This window comes from Triticum dicoccoides, chromosome 2A (assembly GCF_002162155.2).
Source record: "Triticum dicoccoides isolate Atlit2015 ecotype Zavitan chromosome 2A, WEW_v2.0, whole genome shotgun sequence".
NCBI classification, from domain to species: domain Eukaryota; kingdom Viridiplantae; phylum Streptophyta; class Magnoliopsida; order Poales; family Poaceae; genus Triticum; species Triticum dicoccoides.
Window position 1 is genome coordinate 618,673,993 of NC_041382.1, and position 22,814 is coordinate 618,696,806.

The window sequence follows — 22,814 nt, forward strand, 5'->3', positions numbered from 1 at the left end:
CTAAGGGCATCTACTAGATGATGTATATTTTGGTGCTCTAAATCGATGATGTGAAAATTTGGAGTACCAAAAAGTGCTTTTTACATCTTCGAAAAAGGCTCAACTCCAACAGATGATCCAAAACGGGGATGAAAATAAAAGAGCAACTCCAACAAATGGTCCAAAACGAAGATGTAAAACCGGCCGGCGGCCGTGCGTCAAGATGGCAATGGGGCCCCGAAACCCGCGTCCCCGCGGGTTTTTACCCTATTAGGGGACGGGGATGGGCGACTTCCTATCCCCGCGGGGCTGCTCGTGGGTACATTATAAAACCCGATATGTTTCGCGGCTTTAAACCTGTTTGAGTACTACCCGAACCCGAAACCCGACAAAACCCGCCAAAATACGTTATTTAGCATGCACCGATCCATCTTGACTCAACTGGCCCAAAGCCACAGTGCCCGAGCAGCTGAGCCCCACAGCATCGCGGCCCTGGAGTACAAACCAACCCCACACTCGGTCGCTACAGTGTCGCTCGCTCTTCAAGCCTCTCTCTCCGGCACAACACAACACCTAAACCTAAACCTAGGTCCCTCAGTCGTCGCATGCTGCTGTAATATGCTCATGTTTTTCTTTCAAATATTGTTGTTTTCATTGACTGCTTGTGGGGACGGGTTCCCCGTGGGTTTTGAAAACCCGACGGGTGATACGTCTCCAACGTATCTATAATTTTTGATTGCTCCATGCTATATTATCTACTGTTTTAGACATTATTGGGCTTTATTATCCACCTTTATATTATTTTTGGGACTAACCTATTAACCGGAGGCCTAGCCCAGAATTGTTGTTTTTTGCCTGTTTTAGGGTTTCGAAGAAAAGAAATATCAAACGGAGTCCAAACGGAATGAAACCTTCGGAAACGTGATTTTCTCATCAGATAAGATCCAGGAGACTTGGACCCTCCGTCAAGAAAGCCACGAGGTGGTCACGAGGGTAGGGGGCGCCCCCCCTAGGGCGCGCCCCCCTGCCTCGTGGGCCCCTCGAAGCTCCACCGACGTACTTCTTCCTCCTATATATATCCACATACCCCCAAACGATCGGGGACGGAGCCAAAAACCTAATTCCACCGCCGCAACTTTTTGTATCCACGAGATCCCATCTTGGGGCCTGTTCCGGAGCTCCGTCGGAGGAGGCATCGATCACGGAGGGCTTCTACATCATCATCCAAGCCCCTCCGATGAAGTGTGAGTAGTTTACTTCAGACCTACGGGTCCATAGCTAGTAGCTAGATGGCTTCTTCTCTCTTTTTGGATCTAAATACAATGTTCTCCCCCTCTCTCGTGGAGATCTATTCGATGTAATCTTCTTTTTGCGGTGTGTTTGTTGAGACCGATGAATTGTGGGTTTATGATCAAGTCTATCTATGAATAATATTTGAATCTTCTCTGAATTCTTTTATGTATGATTGGTTATCTTTGCAAGTCTCTTCGAATTATCAGTTTGGTATGGCCTACTAGATTGGTTGTTCTTTCCATGGGAGAAGTGCTTAGCTTTGGGTTCGATCTTGCGGTGTCCTTTTCCAGTGACAGAAGGGGCAGCAAGGCACGTATTGTATCGTTGCCATCGAGGATAACAAGATGGGGTTTTTGTCATATTGCATGAAACTATCCGTCTACATCATGTCATCTTGCTTAAGGCATTACTCTGTTTTTAACTTAATACTTTAGATGCATGCTGGATAGCGGTCGATGAGTGGAGTAATAGTAGTAGATGCAGAATCGTTTCGGTCTACTTGTCTCGGACGTGATGCCTATATACATGATCATACCTAGATATTCTCATAACTATGCTCAATTCTGTCAATTGCTCAACAGTAATTTGTTCATCCACCGTAGAATACTTATGCTCTTGAGAGAAGCCACTAGTAAACCTATGGCCCCCGGGTCTCTTTCTCATTATATCAATCTCCATCACTTTATTATTGCTTTGGTTTTACTTTGGTTTTACTTTATTTACTTTGCATCTCTATACCAAAAATACCAAAAATATTATTTATCATCTCTATCAGATCTCACTTTCGTAAGTGACCATGAAGGGATTGACAACCCCTAAGCGCGTTGGTTGCGTTGAGCTATTGTTTTGTGTAGGTACAAGGGACTCGAGTGTAGCCTCCTACTGGATTGATACCTTGGTTCTCAAAAACTGAGGGAAATACTTACGCTACTTTGCTGCATCATCCCTTCCTCTTCGGGGAAATCCAACGCAGTGCTCAAGAGGTAGCAAGAAGAATTTCTGGCGCCGTTGCCGGGGAGTCTGCGCAAAAGTCAACATACCAAGTACCCATCACAATCCCTATCTCCCGCATTACATTATTTGCCATTTGCCTCTCGTTTTCCTCTCCCCCACTTCATCCTTGCCGTTTTATTCGCCCTCTCTCTCTATTTGCCTCTTTTTGCCCGTTTCCTCTTTGTTTGCTTGTGTGTTAGTTTGTTTGCTTGTCTTCATGGCTAGTCTCATATCTTCTCCGTTGTCTCCCGAGAATGAAGTTCTAAATTTTAAACAAAGGGAGGGAGAAAATCTAAAAGATGCTTGGTATAGAATTTGCAATGCTCAAAATAGATCTACCAGGAAGTAATCTACTTCAGTCCTTCTCTGCAATTTTTACATAGGTGTTAATCCTTGGTATAGATATATCCTTGATACCATTACCGGAGGGAATTTCTTGGGTAGCCATACTTTTGATTCTTATAATGCTATGTTAGATTTATTTGGCTCACCACCTCTTTTGGTTAATGGAACTTTGTTAACTTTGGAGCATGTTATGCAAAGACTTGAAATTATTGAAAATAAAGTTGCTACTATTGAATTAATTGAAAATCTAGATAAAAAGATCCACAATCAAATTACTCAATATGTATCTAAGGTAGGAATGACTTTGAAAAATATTAAGGAAAAGGAACCCATAGTTAATAAGAAGATAAACCTAGATTCTACTAGAATTGATAAACTTGAGGGTATCATTACAAACTTTGGAACCGCTTTTTCTTTCGTAAAGAATACTCCAATTCCTCCTACTAAAATTGCCAAGCTTATGTATGTTCCTAAAAATAACGGTGAATCATCTAGTAAGGAAACTGTGGATCTTAAATCTATAAGTATTCATCCCAATCTTTTTGCTATCATTAAGGAACCAATTGCTACAAATGAATTTTTTGATCTTGTGCCTAAGAGTTTGATAATCACTAGAAAGAAAGAAATTCCTAAGGGATGCCTCATTGAGTTGTAAGCAAATTTATAGGGGCGTTAAACAATAGCGCTTGTTGGGAGGCTACCCAATTTTATTTGTATTCCTTGATTTTTGCTCCTGTTTAGTAATAAATAAATTATCTAGTATCTGTTTTGGTTGTGTTTTTTGTGTTTAATTAGTGTTTGTGCCAAGTAGAACCGTTGGGAAGACTTGGGAAAAGTCTTGTTGAACTTGCTGTAAAGAAACAGAAACTTTAGCGCTCACGAGAACTGCTGTCATTTTTATTTGGAAAGTGATATTTAGTTAATTATTTTTGAAGATGATTAATAGATAAATTCCTCACGTCCAGCAATTTATTTTAGAATTTTGGGGGTTCCAGATCTTGCGCTAGCTACAGATTACTACAGATTGTTCTGTTTTTGACAGATTCTATTTTTCGTGTGTTGTTTGCTTATTTTGATGAATCTATGGCTATTAAAATAGTTTATAATCCATAGAGAAGTTGGAATATAGTAGTTTTAACACCCATATAAATAAAGAATGATTTCATTACAGTACCTTGAAGTGGTCTTTTGTTTTCTTTCGCTAACGGAGCTCACGAGTTTTCTACTTTAAGTTTTGTGTTGTGAAGTTTTCAAGTTTTGGGTAAAGATTTGATGGATTATGGAACAAGGAGTGGCAAGAGCCTAAGCTTGGGGATGCCCATGGCACACCCAAGATAATCTAAGGACACCTAAAAGCCAAAGCTTGGGGATGCCCCGGAAGGCATCCCCTCTTTCGTCTACTTCTATCAGTAACTTTACTTGGAGCTATATTTTTATTCACCTCATGATATGTGTTTTGCTTGGAGCGTCTTCTATGATTTGAGTCTTTGCTTATTAGTTTACCACAATTATCATTGTTGTACACACCTTTTGAGAGAGCCATACATGATTTGGAATTTGATAGAATACTCTATGTGCTTCACTTATATCTTTTGAGCTTTATAATTTTGCTCTAGCGCTTCACTTATATCTTTTAGAGCACGGTGGTGGATTTGTTTTATAGAAACTATTGATATCCCATGATTCACTTAGATTATTTTGAGAGTCTTAATAGCATGGTAATTTGCTTAAAATCCTAATATGCTTGGTATGCAAGATTAATAATAAAACTTTCGTATGAGTGTGTTGTATACTAAGAAGAAATTGATGCTTGATAATTGTTTTGAGATATGAGGATGGTGATATTAGAGTTATGCTAGTTGAGTAGTTGTGAATTTGAGAAATTCTTATGTTAAAGTTTGTGATTCCCGTAGCATGCACGTATGGTGAACCGTTATGTGATGAAGTCGGAGCATGATTTATTTATTGATTGTCTTCCTTATGAGTGGCGGTCGGGGACGAGCGATGGTCTTTTCCTACCAATCTATCCTCCTAGGAGCATGCGCGTAATACTTTGCTTTGATAAATTCTAGATTTTTGCAATAAATATATGAGTTCTTTATGACTAATGTTGATTCCATGGATTATACGCACTTTCCTTCCCTCCACCATTGCTAGCCTCTCTAATACCGCGCACTTTTCGCCGGTATCATACACCCACCAAATACCTTCCTCAAAACAGCCACCATACCTACCTATCATGGCATTTCCATAGCCATTCTGAGATATATTGTCATGCAACTTTCCACCATTCCTTTCATTATGACACGCTCCATCATTATCATATTTCTAGCATGATCATGTAGTTGACATCGTATTTGTGGCAAAGCCACCGTTCATAATTCTTTCATACATGTCACTCTTGATTCATTACATATCCCGGTACACCGCCGGAGGCATTCATATAGAGTCATATTTTGTTCTAAGAATCGAGTTGTAATTTATGAGTTGTAAGTAAATAAAAGTGTGATGATCATCATTATTAGAGCATTGTCCCAGTGAGGAAAGGATGATGGAGACTATGATTCCCCCACAAGTCGGGATGAGACTCCGGACGAAAAAAATAAAAAAAAGAGGCCATAAAAAAAAGAGAAAGGCCCAAATAAAAAATGAGAGAAAAAGAGAGAAGGGACAATGTTACTATCCTTTTACCACACTTGTGCTTCAAAGTAGCACCATGATCTTCATGATAGAGAGTCTCTCATTATGTCACTTTCATATACTAGTGGGAATTTTTCATTATAGAAATTGGCTTGTATATTCCAATGATGGGCTTCCTCAAAATGTCATAGGTCTTCGTGAGCAAGCGAGTTGGATGCACACCCACTTAGTTTCTTTTGAGCTTTCATATACTTATAGCTCTAGTGCATCCGTTGCATGGCAATCCCTACTCACTCACATTGATATCTATTGATGGGTATCTCCATAGTCCGTTGATACGCCTAGTTGATGTGAGACTATCTTCTCCCTTTTTGTCTTCTCCACAACCACCATTCTATTCCACCTATAGTGTTATATCCATGACTCACGCTCATGTATTGCGTGAATATCGAAAAAGTTCTGAAAATGTCAAAAGTATGAAACAATTGCTTGGCTTGTCATCGGGGTTGTGCATGATTTAAATACTTTGTGTGGTGAAGATAGGGCATAGCCAGACTATATGATTTTGTAGGGATAGCTTTCTTTGGCCATGATATTTTGAGAAGACATAATTGCTTTGTTAGTATGCTTGAAGTATTATTATTTTTATATCAATATGAACTTTTGTCTTGAATCTTTTGAATCTGAATATTCATACCACAATTAAGAAGATTTACATTGAAATTATGCCAAGTAGCACTCCGCATCAAAAATTCTGTTTTTATCATTTACCTACTCGAGGACGAGCAGGAATTAAGCTTGGGGATGCTTGATACGTCTCCAACGTATCTATAATTTTTGATTGCTCCGTGCTATATTATCTACTGTTTTAGACATTATTGGGCTTTATTATCCACTTTTATATTATTTTTGGGACTAACCTATTAACCGGAGGCCCAGCCCAGAATTGTTGTTTTTTGCCTGTTTTAGGGTTTTGAAGAAAAGGAATATCAAACGGAGTCCAAACGGAATGAATCCTCGGAAACGTGATTTTCTCATCAGATAAGATCCAGAAGACTTGGACCCTCCGTCAAGAAAGCCACGAGGTGGTCACGAGGGTAGGGGGCACCCCCCCCCTCCCCCTAGGGCGCACCCCCCTGCCTTATGGGCCCCTCGAAGCTCCACCGACGTATTTCTTCCTCCTATATATATCCACGTACCCCCGAACGATCGGGGACGGAGCCAAAAACCTAATTCCACCGCCGCAACTTTTTGTATCCACGAGATCCCATCTTGGGGCCTGTTCCGGAGCTCCGCCGAAGGAGGCATCGATCACGGAGGGCTTCTACATCATCATCCAAGCCCCTCCGATGAAGTGTGAGTAGTTTACTTCAGACCTACAGGTCCATAGCTAGTAGCTAGATGGCTTCTTCTCTCTTTTTAGATCTCAATACAATGTTCTCCCCCTCTCTCGTGGAGATCTATTCGATGTAATCTTCTTTTTGCGGTGTGTTTGTTGAGACCGATGAATTGTGGGTTTATGATCAAGTCTATCTATGAATAATATTTGAATCTTCTCTGAATTTTTTTTATGTATGATTGGTTATCTTTGCAAGTCTCTTCGAATTATCAGTTTGGTTTGGCCTACTAGATTGGTTGTTCTTGCCATGGGAGAAGTGCTTAGCTTTGGGTTCGATCTTGCGGTGTCCTTTCCCAGTGACAGAAGGGGCAGCAAGGCACGTATTGTATCGTTGCCATCGAGGATAACAAGATGGGGTTTTTGTGATATTGCATGGAACTATCCCTCTACATCATGTTATCTTGCTTAAGGCGTTACTCTGTTTTTAACTTAATACTTTAGATGCATGCTGGATAGCGGTCGATGAGTGGAGTAATAGTAATAGATGCAGAATCGTTTCAGTCTATTTGTATCGGGCGTGATGCCTATATACATGATCATACCTAGATATTCTCATAACTATGCTCAATTCTGTCAATTGCTCAACAGTAATTTGTTCATCCACCGTAGAATACTTATGCTCTTGAGAGAAGCCACTAGTGAAACCTATGGCCCCCGGGTCTCTTTCTCATTATATCAATCTCCATCAATTTATTATTGCTTTGCTTTTACTTTGGTTTTACTTTATTTACTTTGCATCTCTATACCAAAAATACCAAAAATATTATTTATTATCTCTATCAGATCTCACTTTCCTAAGTGACCATGAAGGGATTGACAACCCCTAAGAGCGTTGGTTGCGTTGAGCTATTGTTTTTGTGTAGGTACGAGGGACTCGAGCGTAGCCTCCTACTAGATTGATATATTGGTTCTCAAAAACTAAGGGAAATACTTACGCTACTTTGCTGCATCATTCCTTCCTCTTCGGGAAAATCCAACGCAGTGCTCAAGAGGTAGCAACGGGTTTAGGGGACGGGCAAAAACTTAACCCCGCGCACGTTGATGGGGACGGGTTTGCGATTTTCTCGTGGGGATGGGTTTCGGCAAGCAAAACCCGGTGGGTTTTGTCCCCGTTGTCATCTTGAGCCGTGCGGCTGTTGTTCAGCCACTGTACAGCCGCACATATTGCAAAAAACATCTAAAAACAACATAAAAAATTATACATGTCCACAATATAAAATTATTACATAGTTCTTCGTATCCACGAGATCGAATGCAACACAAATACAATATAGTTTTGCACAATCAGTTCTCTCCGAATGAACGCACGACCATAGACGAAACCACCGTGCTTCGGCTTCTTCCCCTTGTGCATGGCCACTAGCATAGCAATGTCCTCTTCTTCATGCAAACCAAATTCCTCATCCCACGATGAATCATCCACGAATGAGGAGTCAACCGAGCTCATCTACAATGCAGATAACCACCGTCAAACATACTATCCAATCCCAATTGAAATCATCAACTTTCGTCGTTTTTTACCTTGGGGAATTTCGTCGAACACCTTGTGCGCGGGGTGGTAGAAGATGGCCAGTGGTTGGATTGGTCACTGCTGCAGACGGTGACGCAGAGGAGAAGGGAGCTCGGCGGCCGGCAAAGAGGAGCTATATGGGCTGTCGGACCGCCGAAGTCGGCAAATCCAGCCGCGGCTGCTTCCTGAAACGGCGGCGCCGGGGCGGCTGCGAGACGCCCTCCGGCGGGGGAGGCGACGCGGGCTAGGGCGGAGGGCGGCGGCGATTTCCAGCGACTGGTGCTCGGGCGGGCAGGCGGTCGCGAGCGGGAAGACAAATAAACTGGCGGTTGGTCGTTTCGCGGGCGGCCGCGGTCTTACATCACTTGTATCTCGTGATGTAAATTTGCATCACGAAATTTTCAATTTTACATCTCCGGAAGGCGGTGATGTAATTCTTTTTTACATATGAACCATCTGTTGAAGCAGCATTTTTTGTTCTTGAAGATCCAAAAGTTAGATATTTTTACATAGTACTTTTACATATGGACTGTTTATTGGAGATGCTTTTAAGATAGATAGTGGGACTCAATTCTCTGGCGAGGTTTCGGTGCAGCGGGGCACCCAACCCTCCCAGCCATGTTCAAGTGCAGCAAAATCACTGTTCTATATATGTTATTTCTTGCCTGTAAGTAAGATGTACAATTTGCCAACCCAAACACGACACACCCCAGCCGAAGCCGATCTCTCATCTCTCCTTCTGCATGCAGTTCTAAGACTCTCCTGTCATGCAGCCACGGAAGAATTGCAGAACAAGCAGCCGTCCGAAATCAACCTTCGGATGACACTCCCCTCCTCCATTTCGATCCCTCTGCTCTCCCTGTTCCACAGATGGATGCCGAAGCTCCCGCCTCTGATGTTGTCCACCTTGGCCTGCACCCACTTCTCCTCCTTCCTGTCCTTGGGCTCCATGAACAGCCCGCCGATCTTGTTCCAGTCCACGGGGTAGAACGCCCGCGGCGGCAGCACCGTGACGTCCAGCTCCGGCATCCGGCGCGTCACCCTCGACACCAGGTAGGGCCCGTTGTGCCCCCACTTGCTGCCGTCGAACGTGGCGGCGAACTCGGCGATGAACTCGCGCAGCAGCGGGTGGCCCCGGTCGAACGCCATCACGGCGTTGTTCAGTCGCATCCAGTCGCCGGTGGCCGCGTCCACGGCCTGCGCCCCGATGGCGTTGCGGAGGCCCGACAAGGGCCTGAGGACGACGACGTCGGCGTCGAGGTAGACGCCGCCGTACTTGTAGAGCAGCGCGAGGCGGAGGAGGTTGGAGAGGTTCTGCCCGAGCGGTACGCTCCCCGGGCTGACCTCCCCGCGCCGCACCGCGCCGAGCCACGGCTCCGCCGGCGTGCCGCGCAGGAGGTGCGCCAAGTCCGGCGACGCGGCGCGGACGCGGAAGCCGCGGTCGAGGAACGGCCGGAGCCTGTCGCCACCGCCCGGGGAGTCCATGGTGTCGGAGGCGATGAGGAGGCAGGCGTCGCGATGCCACCGGAAGAGGGTCTCCAGGACGAGGGCCTCGCGGCTTCCGAACTGCTCGAGCGGGGACAGCCACGTCATGAAGAAGCGGTGCGCGCACGGCCGCTGCGGCGACGGCGGCGCGAAGAGCTCGGCCGTGCGCGCCGCGAACTGCCGCGTCCGGGGAGCTTGCCTGATGAGGCGCTTGAAGAGGCCCTTGTTTCGCTTCGTGGAGGCTTTCTTGCTGTTCTTCTTACTCTTAGCCGGTCTAGTAGGAGCAAGAGGCGCCGGCGGCGGTGGCGACGCCGTGACGTGGAACTCGAGCATGGTCCTGTCCATGGAGACGTCAAGGCTAGCGGCGGCGGCGACAGAAGCACTGGTCGTCGTGGCATTTGCTGACCTCGAAGGTGACTGCGGGAGGAGAGGGCAGAGGAGGAGGCTGAAGGTGGTGTGCGAGAGGAGGAAGACGAGGGAGAAGAGTAGGAGGAGGACGGGGAAGGAGAAGGAGAGGAGGAGCAACGGCAATGGCTTCCGAGGGGCCGGCGCCATGGTCGGAGCGGGAGGGAAGAAGAGCGAAGTAGCGTGGGTTGCCGTAGGAGTAGCAGCCATGGCGTTGGTGCCTTGGTGCGCCCTTGCACCACGCGCATTGGCTGCCTCTTAGAGGCAAGTAACTAAAAAAGATGGCGGTCTTTGTAACATGGGAAGGGAGGAGACGCCATCCGCATGACTGCATGATGGCTGCTGATAGGTTAAAATTAAGTACACTTGCTGCTACTTTCACCAACTAATTCTTCCGATATTGCTGATGTCAACTCTCAAACCTAGTGCGTTTACTTGCCATGCATCAGGATCAAAATTTTAAATGGCGAACTACAGCATTTGAATGGGCGTCACGCTAAAGTTACGTTTGTTTTGCGCTAAATGGTTCTTTTTGTCAATAGCGCGCTATAGCGTGATTTAACGCTAAATTTGGAACTCAATTTAGGGTCACGCTAAAGCCTACAGCTATGTCAAGCTTTGCATTCTTATGGCTGGATGCCAGGCTTTGTTTTGCTATGGCTGGATGCCAGGTCCATTGACATATGTATGTATGTCAAACTGTCAAGTATACCTTTTTTGATCAAAAGGGGTTTCCCCCCGCCCCATTTTTATACCTCTATATATATGTGTGTGTGTGTGATATTGATGCCTAAACCTATATATGTGATATTGATGCCTAATATTGTATGCTTTTTTAAAAATGTCTATATGATTTAAGCAAAAAAGCTAAATTGGGCTTAGATTCACTATTTGTTTCTCATACCTTCTGGCCGATCCGCCACTAAATGGCATAGCCCACTATTTAAAACTTCGAATATATACCCTTGTATGTTTACTTCAATCTAGAGAAAGGACAACTCCAGTTGTGCAATTTGGATGACACTTGCTTTATTTTGTTTAGTGGTGGCTCAACAAGGACGAGCACATGTTACTGATGTGGAATTTCAACTTGGATCATAGATAATTGTTTAAAACACAATTAAGGTTGACGGCTAGTTTTTGCAAGCCAGATTTGTCATCATCGCGTCAATATAATTTACCATGAAAAACATTCAATTTGTCATGCCCAAAAATCGGACATCAGATTTTTTTGCATTTTCCCTTTTTTTAACTATATGTTGAGCGATAATTAATTAATTGTAACGGCACTTGCCGACGACTTGTAATCAGATCGTATCCCACGTGATTCTTTCCCTAGGATATGATATCAATGAAAGATACTTCACTTTATAGTCCATCGCGCTTGTTGGATATAGAAATAAGCAAGTCAACGCTTTGGTAATGCAACTGCCCAGTGATAGGAAATTATATTCATCAAATAAACAGAGCACAGCACGGCGTGGGTACATTCCTCGCGCCTCTGCTTTTCGTGATATTGTTGATGGTGGAAGCAAGTTGCAAGGCACATTGTGCATATAAGAGTGGTAGTTTTTTTTTTTTTTTTTGACCTGATATAAGAGTGGTAGTTGGCCCAAAGAAAAGGCGTGATGCTCTCCGCTTTCATTGATATCATATCCTATGGAAAGAATCACGTGGTAACAGCACCCCGCGTGGACAACTCATTGATCAGTAAAAGCTGCACAGAGGTGAGCAAAATTACATTTGGGAGAACCATGGTATGCATACCCTAATCACAATTGGATCTGACATCAAGATCCTTGATTGATATGCGTAGTCCTTTGACTCAGCCAAGCTAACTTTATAGAGGAATGTTGTTAATAGTATTGCATGGCCGATCCAATAGGCTGCCTCACCGCCTCCTAGAACAAATCCCGGTGTCGTTCATTACAAGATGGGGAGCATCCAAACCGGTGCACGTGTATCATGGCCCCAAAAATCCACTCACGTTACTATGATTTCGACAATCAATATAACTTCCCTTCACCCTGTCTCAGCTGCCCGAGGGCCTGAAAAACGGCAGCCACCGGTAGAAGCAAATCTCGTAATAAAAGTTACAGAAGTGACCCGACCAATTAACACTGCACCGTAAAATTGAATGAGAAAAAAAAATTGCTCCGCCTCCAAGTCTATACACTATGGAGGAGCAACACAGTGGTAAGTGGTAACCTGGTATGCAACAAGAAAAACTCTCCTGACCAGTTGCACTGCCATCCTGCTCTAAGATCAACTGTCAGCTGGGGAATCACAGGTAACAGATCCGAGGGAAGTCATATGACAGCATCGCGGGCTCACTTGGGCAACAGATTGCAACAACTCCGTGCAAGCCACACCTGCTGGGGGTTAGCTCGGAAATGGCAGTGGGGCAAGAAGGGGAACTCAGAAACCGAAAACAAGACCTAAGGGCGTGTACAGTTATTTCTTGCCTTCACAGCCATCTCGCTCAAACTTGCAATTACGGAGCTTCTTCGGGGGTCACAGATTGCAATGAATTTCCGATGAATCGTGTCCACAGAATTCAGACAAAACAATCAGGGAACACGACTGTCATTCCTAGAGTATCTGCCAGAAGGAATCCTTTGTACCATTGGCTGGAAATCTGGCTTGTAGCGCTTATTATTATAATTGGATGCGAATGACCTGTGGAAAGAGCAAAAACTATTCTGGTCATAACTCAGCTCACCCTCATCCACTACCTAAACTGAAGAACGTAAGCATAAAACTGACAATAATGCTAGAACAGTCAGCATGTGTCGCATAGCTCAGTACAGAGGGAATATATTGAACTCTCAACTTCCTTCAAGCTAAATATAATTAAACAAGCATCATTTCCACTAGCCTGGAATCTACGTAATGAAACTTCCTCCAAACACTTATATCAAGGGTTTACAATCTGAACTCAGAGGGATGGTCACTTCTATTTCTTTATAATTATCTAACTTAAACATCAAACAAGTGAGCCTCATTGTGTAAACAGTGTGGGGTTCCTATATTATGTGCCAGATGTGCTGTAACCTGATATCCTGTTCTGCTTCTATGAAAAGGCTGAAGGTATCCCTTGTTCGGATAAAAACCTAGTACTATGGCAAAAAGTCCGAGATACCACATTTCAAAAGAAATTTCTCGGTCACACAAATAACGAGTGCTAAATGTTACAGATCTACAACAAACAAGAGACTAGCGAATAATCACCTTGGAGATCCAGACCGTTTCTGTGGACGTTGACCAAGCATGTATCTCAGAGTTCCGAGAGCCCCATCAGCAGCCTACAACACAATATGATGTAAAAGAATGGGTTCAGAAACACTGCAAATTATAACTGTTATAATCCAGATAAAAATTCTTTGTCCAACAAATATCCATTCAAATCTTATAGTTCACTGTATCAAAAGAAGAAAACATTTGTACCCTTAAAATTTAAAGTAATGGTTTTAGACACCTTAGGAAACCAATCAGATATTGCATCCAGAAAAGATGGTAATGAAGGCTGTGAAGATAAAGGGCCCTCCCTATTTTGCTCAATGTAAGATAAAAATAGAAACCATGCAAGCACCACTGAGTTTATTTGTTGATTTCAGAACTCAAAGAAGAACGAAGTAAAGAAATAAAATAAATATTTCTCATGTGTAAGCTTACAACCTGCACCTTAGCTTCCTCCCATGTTACTCCAACTCCTTTTCCCAGGATTTGCCCGCCTATTTCAATCTGTAAAGCCAAAGACAAGCGATAAGAAGGTACATTGAAAGCATGGATCTAAAAACTACTGAAAGTTAGTCCTAATGAAGTCTTGTAGCTAGCCCATCAGACCAAAATGTTTTTAAGGGAGAGCATCCACCAATGACGATTTGACAACAACATAGAACAAATGTTATACTACTACCATACAACAAATGTTAATAAACAACACCATGTTACACTATCAGAAAAAGGCGTACAGCTAGATCTCAGACATCTTGTGATAGCTTTTGAAGTTAATGGAAGTTAGCTTTTGTTAAGTGCCCTTAAGTGTATATAGTGTTCCATGTATCAGGTAAAGCTTAATGAGTATTTATGGAGATGAAGTACTAACCTGAGCATGAACTTCTTCCCTTCTCAAACTATCTGATGGAGATGGCTGAGCTTGGAAAACTAAGTTATAACCCTCAGCTGTACACTGCAACAAATCAAAAGATATATCTGAGTTAAAGGGCACACTTGTCCGAAACTTGACAATTAAAGCAGCTACTTACAAGCTCCTTAAGAGCAGCAACAGAACCAGCAGATTTGGTTGAGTTATCAACTCTCTCGTGCATATATCTAGACCCATCCGACGTGCTTGCAACTGGTACTATATTATCTCCATCAATCCCTCTATATTTGAATGAGTTTGGATTGCTACTAAAACCATCATCCACCGGAACTGTCATCTTATCTGGATCAAATGACAGAAATCTATCTGCATATAAATTTCATCGATCAAAACCAAGCATTATATTATAATGCAATATTTTATACGCTGGATAGAAATAACTACCTGCGCATAGATCAGACCATCAGAAACAATAGAAATTGAGAAATTATGGACAGGCAAAACAAATAGAGAAACGTTTCAGCGGCTTCAGATGATTAATGGTTAAAAAGGCCACGAGTGTCAGAAATCAGGGCGACAATTTGTTCTAAAACTCTGAGACATTGATAATATGTCAGAAGTCGACTACTAAAAAAAGCCCCCTTAAACAACTGATTGTCAACCACCTATTTGCATATTTGTCATTTTTCATCCGGAGTCAAGAGACTAGGGAGTACAGCATAAACTCACCTGCCAGATTTCTTAATGATATATTAGCAGCTTGTCGTTGAGCTTCTTTCCTTGTTCCTCCCATTCCTTCACCTACTTTTTCTCCAACAATCCAAATCTGAAAGATCAACACAGAAAATAAGGGATATAGAAACGTGACGTGCTAGTGTGCAAACGGCAAGCAGACTGGAATAATGAGCATGCAGCACAATACTTAAATAGTTGGCAAAACGTTAATGTTAAATAGTGCCTATCCTGTAACTCATGTTATCAAGATTACATCCTGACATCCATAGTAATTTTTATAGAATTTCCAATAGAAAGAAAAATGACATCCATAGTAACTTTTATACAATTTCCAATAGAAAGAAAAATGTCATCATCCATTGGCACGGTGGTTTATTAACAAAATGACGTTATTGACATTTTCAATCAGCATAAGTTGTATTTTACCTGAATGGAGAATCGCAACTCTGTAGTATCACATAAAGTTGACCTGTACTCCACCTAGAAACAAGTAAAGAAATACACCAGATAGGCAGATATGTAAGCTAATACTTACAGATGAATGATATCTGATCTGTAGCATCAAAACTACCTTAAATCCACACTTCGCTGCAATCTCCTCCAATACAGCACCAGATGTCTCTGTGTATTGTACAAATTGACGTCCTGACTCCATTTGGCTGCTTCTGTTACCTGGATGAAAACGCTGGGTTGCCATATCCTCGCCTTCACATTGCAGATACAGTTTCAGATACTATAGAGTAAAGCACAAATCAAATAATTTAAGAGGGGCATTCATGAAATTGCAAGCTTTTCATGATAACAGGAGCACCACTGAGCAAAGCAGCAAACAAGAATGAGTTATGGATCAAGATAAACCGCGTTGAAGTGTCTGCAGAAAAGGGCAATCATTTATACTTTCTATTTGATCAGCTCTATTATAAGCCCCAGAATTAGCACCCAACCGACCATGTATATAGGCTCACCAAACGGGTAAAAGGTGATCAGTATTATTCTCTTTGTTAACTGGAAGGAAATACACACCGATGGGTTTACATATACTGGAGTACTGGACCATGAAAAGGCGCACAAATATTTAATTACTTGGCAAAAAGTAACATCTTAGTTCATCATCTAACCACAGAAGACTACGCCAAATGAACAGTTGGAAAATAAGACATGAGAAACGCAGTTAGATATGTTCGTTTTAGATGACAGTAAATACAACTCTATAGGGATAGTACAAGAGACTATAACTATATCCTAAATAGCTTAAGCTTCTAAGTTCGGTGGGGACAAAAGGACCATACATTATCCTATGCAGCTGCCATTGTTCAAAATATCGGCCAATAAATTAGTTAGCTGGCCGATTCACCTATTAATCCCCTACTTGTCAGCCGATCGAGCAGTAACCAGTTAACGATTTCCTGAACATTGGCAGCTGCTAACCTGAATGAACATCAGAAACATCAAAGATAAAGGCATAAAGCAAAACATACCAGAAAATGATCTATATGTTGTAGGTGCCTGGTTCTGAAGCATTTGACGATCCTCACTGTGAGGTAGCTGAATAAATCAAGCATTTGTCACCAAATCGTCTAGAATCACCTCATTAACGAACAAAGATAAACTAAAGTTTGATCAACATAGGTGACCACTCACCTGAGAAGAATATCTCTGGTTCTGATGATTTAATCTATCGGAAAATATAGGATTATCACGAGCAGGGAAGTATGGTTGATGTGGTGGTTGGCTTTTATCACTATGTACGGCATCAGATTCTAGATGAAAGTCCGTTGAAGTCCTATTTAAGTTTCTTGGGTCCATCTCATCCTCTACAGGAAACCAATTTCCCTGAGATTGCACTGGAGGAACTGAGGCTTGTACAGAAGGTTCTGCAGCAAAGGGTGGTGTGGGATCTCTTGTGTCTTGGCCATGCTGTAATATCAGAAGCCTTCTCCTTGTGTCAGGATCTAACTCAGACTCAGGAACCTCACCCTCTTCTCTAGCTGGAGAACCTTGCAAAGGATCCACCATACCAGATTGAGCATCAGGCCAGCTGACTGAAGGAGGCTGAGGACCTTGATCGTTATTCAAAGGCACCACGCCCAGTGGTGGTGCTAACGGAATAGATGAAGATGTAGCAAATTGCTGGTTAGCAGCTACTGATATCACGTCAACATTTGTTGTCACTGGATCTGCAGCTTGCACACTGCAAACTGCTTCCTGAAAAATAATTTAGATACACATAACTAGGAGAGATAATTAAAAAAACATTGAAAAAGGTAATAGCTACTAAGAAATGTGAAGATATCGGCCTCCATTACATTGACATTTTTGTTACAACACCATAAGACATAGACATAGGTTTAGCATTGCCAGTTAGTTGTTTCAACAAAATAAACAAAGGTCAAAGCTAATAAACAACGGTTTAGCATTGCCAGTTAGTTGTTTCAACAAAATAAACAAAGGTCAAAGCTAATAAACAACGGTTTAGCATTGCCAGTTAGTTGTTTCAACAAAATAAACAAAGGTCAAAGCTAATAAACAATGAACCCTCTCATTCACTTAGGGGTTACTATTGCTGGAGCATTCACATATACTACAAAACAATAGATTAGTGGATAATGATCACCGTGTTTCTTGGATATCACTTGTTTAACAGTTCATCTTTTTATAACAAACATTCTGAACAAGGAAGAGAAAGGGCAAACCTTCATTCTCCTCTCAACCTCTGCATCTGCCATACCGTCAAAAGCCATCGGATCTTTGTTCACATTCAAACTTGCTGCATTCTCATCCTAACAAGAAAAAAACACTGTTCCTCATCAGTAGTTAAAAGGAGTCAATCTGAAGCATCCACCTTCACAAAGTTTACCTCTGAAATCAAATAATTTCCGACATCAGGAGAAGACGGAACATGATCTAATTCATCATCAAAATGAACTTCACTGATCGATGGTAGAAGACCCTCATCGAATTCCCTGTCAATTGGATCGTAAAATTCTGCATCAGCAACAATTCAACATTGTTTTCTGTGTATGTAACAGGAAACAAGTTTCTGTGGTACCACATAGCCAAGATGTTCTTACTTGAAGAAGCTACCCCTAACATTGCATGCAACATTTCTGGCAACACAAAGAACTGGAATAGGGAAGTTCGCCTGTGCAAGTTAAAGACAGGGTGACCTCTGTAAACAATACTGTAAGATAATCTTATGCTGGAATACAATACAAAATAGACATTACCTCTGCTTGCGGAGCATAATACGGAGAGAAGGCAGGAACAACATGAACTCGACATTGGTCCTTCTCCTCCCAAACTTTCAAACGGTCATCAATCACTAGGGCCATACCAGGGTGACAAGATCCATCATGGAACACATTTAGCAATGACTTTTTAGAGCCTGGATGAGTAAATTTAGCATTAACCTCAAAAGGATGGAAAATCCCACAATATTATATGCATGAACATGGAAATTCATTGTAAGGAGATTCACTCGTTGACAAACTTGATTAAAAGATTATATGAGCAAACTATGCATGTCTTGTAGATGCAATAACTGGAAGAATATTAATACGCACCAGATTTGACACAGACAAGCCTGTGAGGAAGTTGAACAGAGTTTATCAGTCTAGAATCAGGATCAAGCAACCTCCACATTTCCAAGGCATAGTCCCTCTCAGCCATTGTGCACACATACACCTCAAAACGTTTCCGACCTCTTGCAATCAAGTAGCTCCGAAGATCATCCCAAGCAGGCCTTAACCGCACCAGAACACTGGTATCTCTTATCTAACAGAAAAAGGTATGGAAAATAAACTGTACAGTCTAACAACAAGCAAACATGGTTGAACCAAAACCCAAGATAAGCAAAACAAAGATCAGCGGGCCCAAGAATAAAGGACACTTAGTCATCCACAACATCAAATGCATGCAACTTGCCATGAATGCTGTGGCTAAGACATCATTTAATTTGATCCAAGCTCTGCACTATGTAATGCATGAACAAACTGAGAATGCTGTAACCAAATAGGTTGCCATTTTTTTCAGAAAAAGAAACAGGCAACTTGCAAAATCTACAGGATACATTGAATGAATTATGGAGGTAAACTTCAACCGAACACACTATACAAAATAATCCAAATTACAGTGGTATGTTCAGAGCCTGTTAAAAATGACCTAATGAAAATACAGAGACGACATGCTTTTTTGCCTATCATATGCTTCCACAGAAAAGTCATGAACTACGTACCGATGGATTTATACGTGTCAATATAATACTTTTGTCTTGTAGCCTTATAACAGGACGGATCATAGGTTGATGATTATCAGCTAAAGGTGGAACAACCTCGGATTGTACTTTATACATTTTCCCACCATCAATAACTTGATCACCATCTATATACTGCTTTAGCATAGTCCTGTCCTCTTGGTACCTCTTGATCTCTGCTAACATACCACTAATGCGCTGTGGATCAGTCTCTTTACTCAATTTTCTCTGGAGTGCATCAATTCTGTCTTCAAAAGACCGTGTGGTATTGGCAACAATTAGTGTTTCATCAAGGTCAAACACAATACCAAGGCATCGAAGATTCAACATACTCAAGCAAGAACTATACAGGCCTAATGGTACTTTATAGCCCCAAAAACATGCGTGGTTGGGCAAGTTACTCTTGGGTTTCATTGCAACTAAATGGATTTCTTCTGCTCCAAGTGGAAAAACTGCTGTCTGCAAACACAGAGAATCATTAGGAAGGAGATAAGACAAACAGAACATCTGTTCAATTAGGAAATAAAGAGGAAAATTTGTAAAAACACACCCAGGTACAAGGAGAATGCCAAGGCATTTAGCACATCTCTGTATAAAGATGCCTAATAAGTAATAACCAAAAATAAATAAAAGGCAAAGTAGAGGATATTTGCTACAGATTTTGAGGCATGGATTGGCTCAAAACTATCTATATCAAAATCTTAAAACAGGAATATTCATAGCAATGCAATGATCGAAGTTACTACTACTAAAATTTATGATATGGTGAACTACAAGGGCAAAAGATGTACTTAATATAGTTGCACTCTCACAAAAATTAAGTCCCAGTCACTAGCCAGCGGATGAATTCCAGGCACATTAGTGTGCTACACCCCTAAGCTGTTAAGCAACACTTCGCTCATTCCTCAAATATTTCTGTCGGTACATGGAGTTCAGCGGTTCAGAGTTCACATTCAATTGCAGTGATGAACCGCTGAGAACAAGCAATGCTAAGTCCGAAGTCCATAACAATTGTATGCCTTGAGAAGCAACATTTTGTGTTCAAGAGTCTGAGAATATGATTGATTTGTTTGTGAAATATGAACACTGCTCCAGAAACCTTAGTCATTCAGCACTGCCAAGCCAGGTTAAATATATTTCTAGTCTTTAAAATTGTTCATGCCCAAGTTATATAGTACTCATTGATGCAGTAAATGTTTCAGGGGAGGTTTTTCACAAGGTACTTGGTGTGCTAAACTGCTAGTTAATACTCCTTGTTCGGGTGAACTTGTCCATGTCATGTCAGGCTAAAAAAAGGTTTTACTTCTACTCATTTGTTATGTTGCTTGTGATTGTTGGGAATGATGATTCATGTAGTACCTTATTGTCTCTGAGGCAAGCGGTGTGCATGGCAACAAGCGACGACGGGGGCTCGTCGTCAGCGGTTGCTGGGCTTGGCCTCGACTCCATTACGAAGCAGAGGGCGCCGGAGGACACAGTGTGCAGCACGGCGAGCGGCAGGCACCGCTCGCTGGGCGGGGAGAGGCGGTCCACCCGGATCTCCCGCACCCACGGCGCCGCCGCCACGTTCGTCTCCCCCTTGGGAGACAGCTCCACCTCCCCGATGGAGATGTGCCCGAAATACACCATCGATTTGATCATGTCCTCGGCACCAACAGAACAGATCACACGAATCAAAATCCGAACTCAGTCCGAGTCAGTGTGCCTTACACACGCACGCGCGCGCGCACTGGTCTGATAGACCCTGCACGCTGGCGGATCTGTTCTTATCGCGCGGTCCAAAAACAGAGGAAATTAGAAGAGGGCAGAGGAGGGGGAATCGCGGCGATCTTATGGTGCTTGTGTGCTTCAAATCGCGTTCGAGTTCGCGTTCTTGGCCGATTCCGGCCGGGTTTGGTGGGGAGCCCGTGCGAATCCGCGGCAATGGCGGCGGCGGACGAGCTCGGGGGTGGGCTCAGTGGGCGGGCGGTTGGGTCGGGGAAACCCTAGGCGTTTGATCGGGCTGGAGGATGGGGAAGACGACCAGCGGGGCCACGTGTATTTAGAGAGGCGGGGAGGTAGGAAGATATTCGAGTTTCTCTATTGTTTTCAAACATGAATTTTTTTATTACTTGTATCACTCTCTTTTTTCTAACACAGTATAATCAAAGTCGCTTACATACACAAGCATATGCTCATCCCTATAAACGCACACACGCACACCCTATCCCTAGAAGCACCTCCGAAAGACTAAGTCGGCATAGCATTTTGAGATTTTACAGAGTCACCATAGACGTCTCAGAGTCGACGGGATCGTTTCCTCCCACTAAACGAATATCACCGAAAAAATGAAATAATTTCAAGAATAATGTGAGCATCGATGTCAATTTTATGACTTGAACTCTGATAAGTTGGGAATATCACTGTCTTTCTAATCATCCGAGAACTAGTTGGTTCGTTACTTGTATCACTCTTGATTCTGCCTTGGCATAATCTATCGCGCGTGATGAGCAATATCCGAATCATTCAAATTATATGATTATACTCCTTTCGAGTAGTTGTTTACGTTTCTTTCCATGCTATAGGTAAAATCATTGAGCACTACATCGTTGCAGTCCAACTGAATTTGTTGGTACTTTAGAGCATTCACAAAGCTAGGCTTTTATGTTTTTTTCTCGAAAAAAGGATCACCTTGGGCTCTGCATCAGAATGATGCATACGGCAATCTTATTCAAACAAATAAATAAGGTTCCAACAAGGTCTCAAAATCTCCAACTGAAGAAAAAAAGCTCACTCAGAGCCAAAAAGGCTAGAAAGACAAACTAGCCAAATAAAGGACGCCACAACCGGCTGGCTAAAGAGAGATAGGTAAATTAATTGTCTATCCTATTACATGATCGCCATCCAAACCAGTTGAAGATATTCCGAGCTATCATCTCCCAGCGGATAGATCCAGTAACCAAATGCTCCCTGGCCTCCATCGGAGTGAGTAGCGACCACGAACGGATCAATGTCGTGGCTCGGAAGATAACCTGCACAAAATGAAAGCGTGATGTTCTGTTAAAAAACAAGTCATTTCTGCAATTCCAAATAGTCCACAGCAAAGCGCATACTCCCACACGAATATGTCTCGCTAAGTCGGGCTCAATCCCATTAAGTCATATTCCAAATAGCGTGTTAACAGAATTCAATGGAGTAATATTGAAAGCAAAGTGTACTGTCCGTCAAAGAACTTTGGCTAACGGGCAATCAAGAAAAAGGTGCTTAATTGTCTCATCCCGATCACAGAAACTACACCTAGTAGATCATGTCCAATTACGCTTTGTCAGGTTGTCCTTGGTTAAAATAACTTGTTTATGGACAAACCACATAAACACTTTTATTTTCAAAGGAATTTTGACAACCCAAACATGCTTGGAGGTAGGAATGAAGCTCGAATTGATAACATCAATATACATTGATTTAACTGTGAATACTCCAGATCTAGTGAGCTTCCAGCGTAATTCATCGGGTTGTTGGGAAAACTAAACCTCCATCAGTCGCCTAACCAGACAGAGCCATTCTTCCCAACGATTGCCCGCTAGCGACCGTCTAAACTAAATATTAAGGGGGATAGATTGAAATATCGTTGCAACGAACACCTCACGACGTTGAACAATACGATATAAAGACGGGTATTGAATGGCCAAGG

General features: G+C 42.5%; 2 protein-coding genes across 4 annotated transcripts; both read right to left on the bottom strand.

The window, feature by feature from the left end:
- Positions 1 to 8,806: 8,806 nt before the first annotated feature.
- Positions 8,807 to 10,293, bottom strand: LOC119359708 (uncharacterized protein At4g19900-like). Its single transcript, XM_037625812.1, has one exon. It carries the CDS (start codon positions 10,257 to 10,259, stop codon positions 8,925 to 8,927), a length of 1,335 nt encoding a protein of 444 aa, XP_037481709.1. The 5' UTR covers positions 10,260 to 10,293; the 3' UTR covers positions 8,807 to 8,924.
- A 1,575-nt stretch (positions 10,294 to 11,868) lies between these two features.
- LOC119355782 (RNA polymerase II C-terminal domain phosphatase-like 1) lies at positions 11,869 to 21,137 on the bottom strand. 3 transcript variants are annotated; one of them, XM_037622659.1, is made up of 17 exons: positions 20,504 to 21,137; positions 19,127 to 19,603; positions 18,456 to 18,666; positions 18,120 to 18,277; positions 17,964 to 18,034; positions 17,750 to 17,855; positions 17,586 to 17,672; positions 16,534 to 17,097; positions 16,371 to 16,437; positions 15,464 to 15,597; positions 15,319 to 15,372; positions 14,887 to 14,983; positions 14,318 to 14,523; positions 14,158 to 14,241; positions 13,734 to 13,793; positions 13,281 to 13,354; positions 11,869 to 12,728 (listed from the first exon to the last, which is right to left on the bottom strand). In XM_037622659.1, exons 1-17 carry the CDS (start codon positions 20,783 to 20,785, stop codon positions 12,620 to 12,622), a joined length of 2,841 nt encoding a protein of 946 aa, XP_037478556.1. In that variant the 5' UTR covers positions 20,786 to 21,137; the 3' UTR covers positions 11,869 to 12,619. The 3 variants fall into 3 exon arrangements, with proteins under 3 accessions (XP_037478556.1, XP_037478555.1, XP_037478557.1); XM_037622658.1 differs by having other exon boundaries at positions 13,728 to 13,793; XM_037622660.1 differs by lacking the exons at positions 11,869 to 12,728; positions 13,281 to 13,354; positions 13,734 to 13,793; positions 14,158 to 14,241 and having other exon boundaries at positions 14,356 to 14,519.
- Positions 21,138 to 22,814: the final 1,677 nt, after the last annotated feature.

Excerpts from the sequence above, each read along its gene's own strand:
- LOC119359708 (XM_037625812.1), bottom strand. The coding sequence starts at position 10,259 with ATGGCTGCTACTCCTACGGCAACCCACGCTACTTCGCTCTTCTTCCCT.
- LOC119355782 (XM_037622658.1), bottom strand. The coding sequence starts at position 20,785 with ATGATCAAATCGATGGTGTATTTCGGGCACATCTCCATCGGGGAGGTG. Across the intron at positions 15,598-16,370 it reads AACATATAGATCATTTTCTG|GCGAGGATATGGCAACCCAG; the intron begins GTATGTTTTGCT and ends TGCAATGTGAAG. Across the intron at positions 14,242-14,317 it reads TTGCTGCTCTTAAGGAGCTT|TGTACAGCTGAGGGTTATAA; the intron begins GTAAGTAGCTGC and ends GATTTGTTGCAG.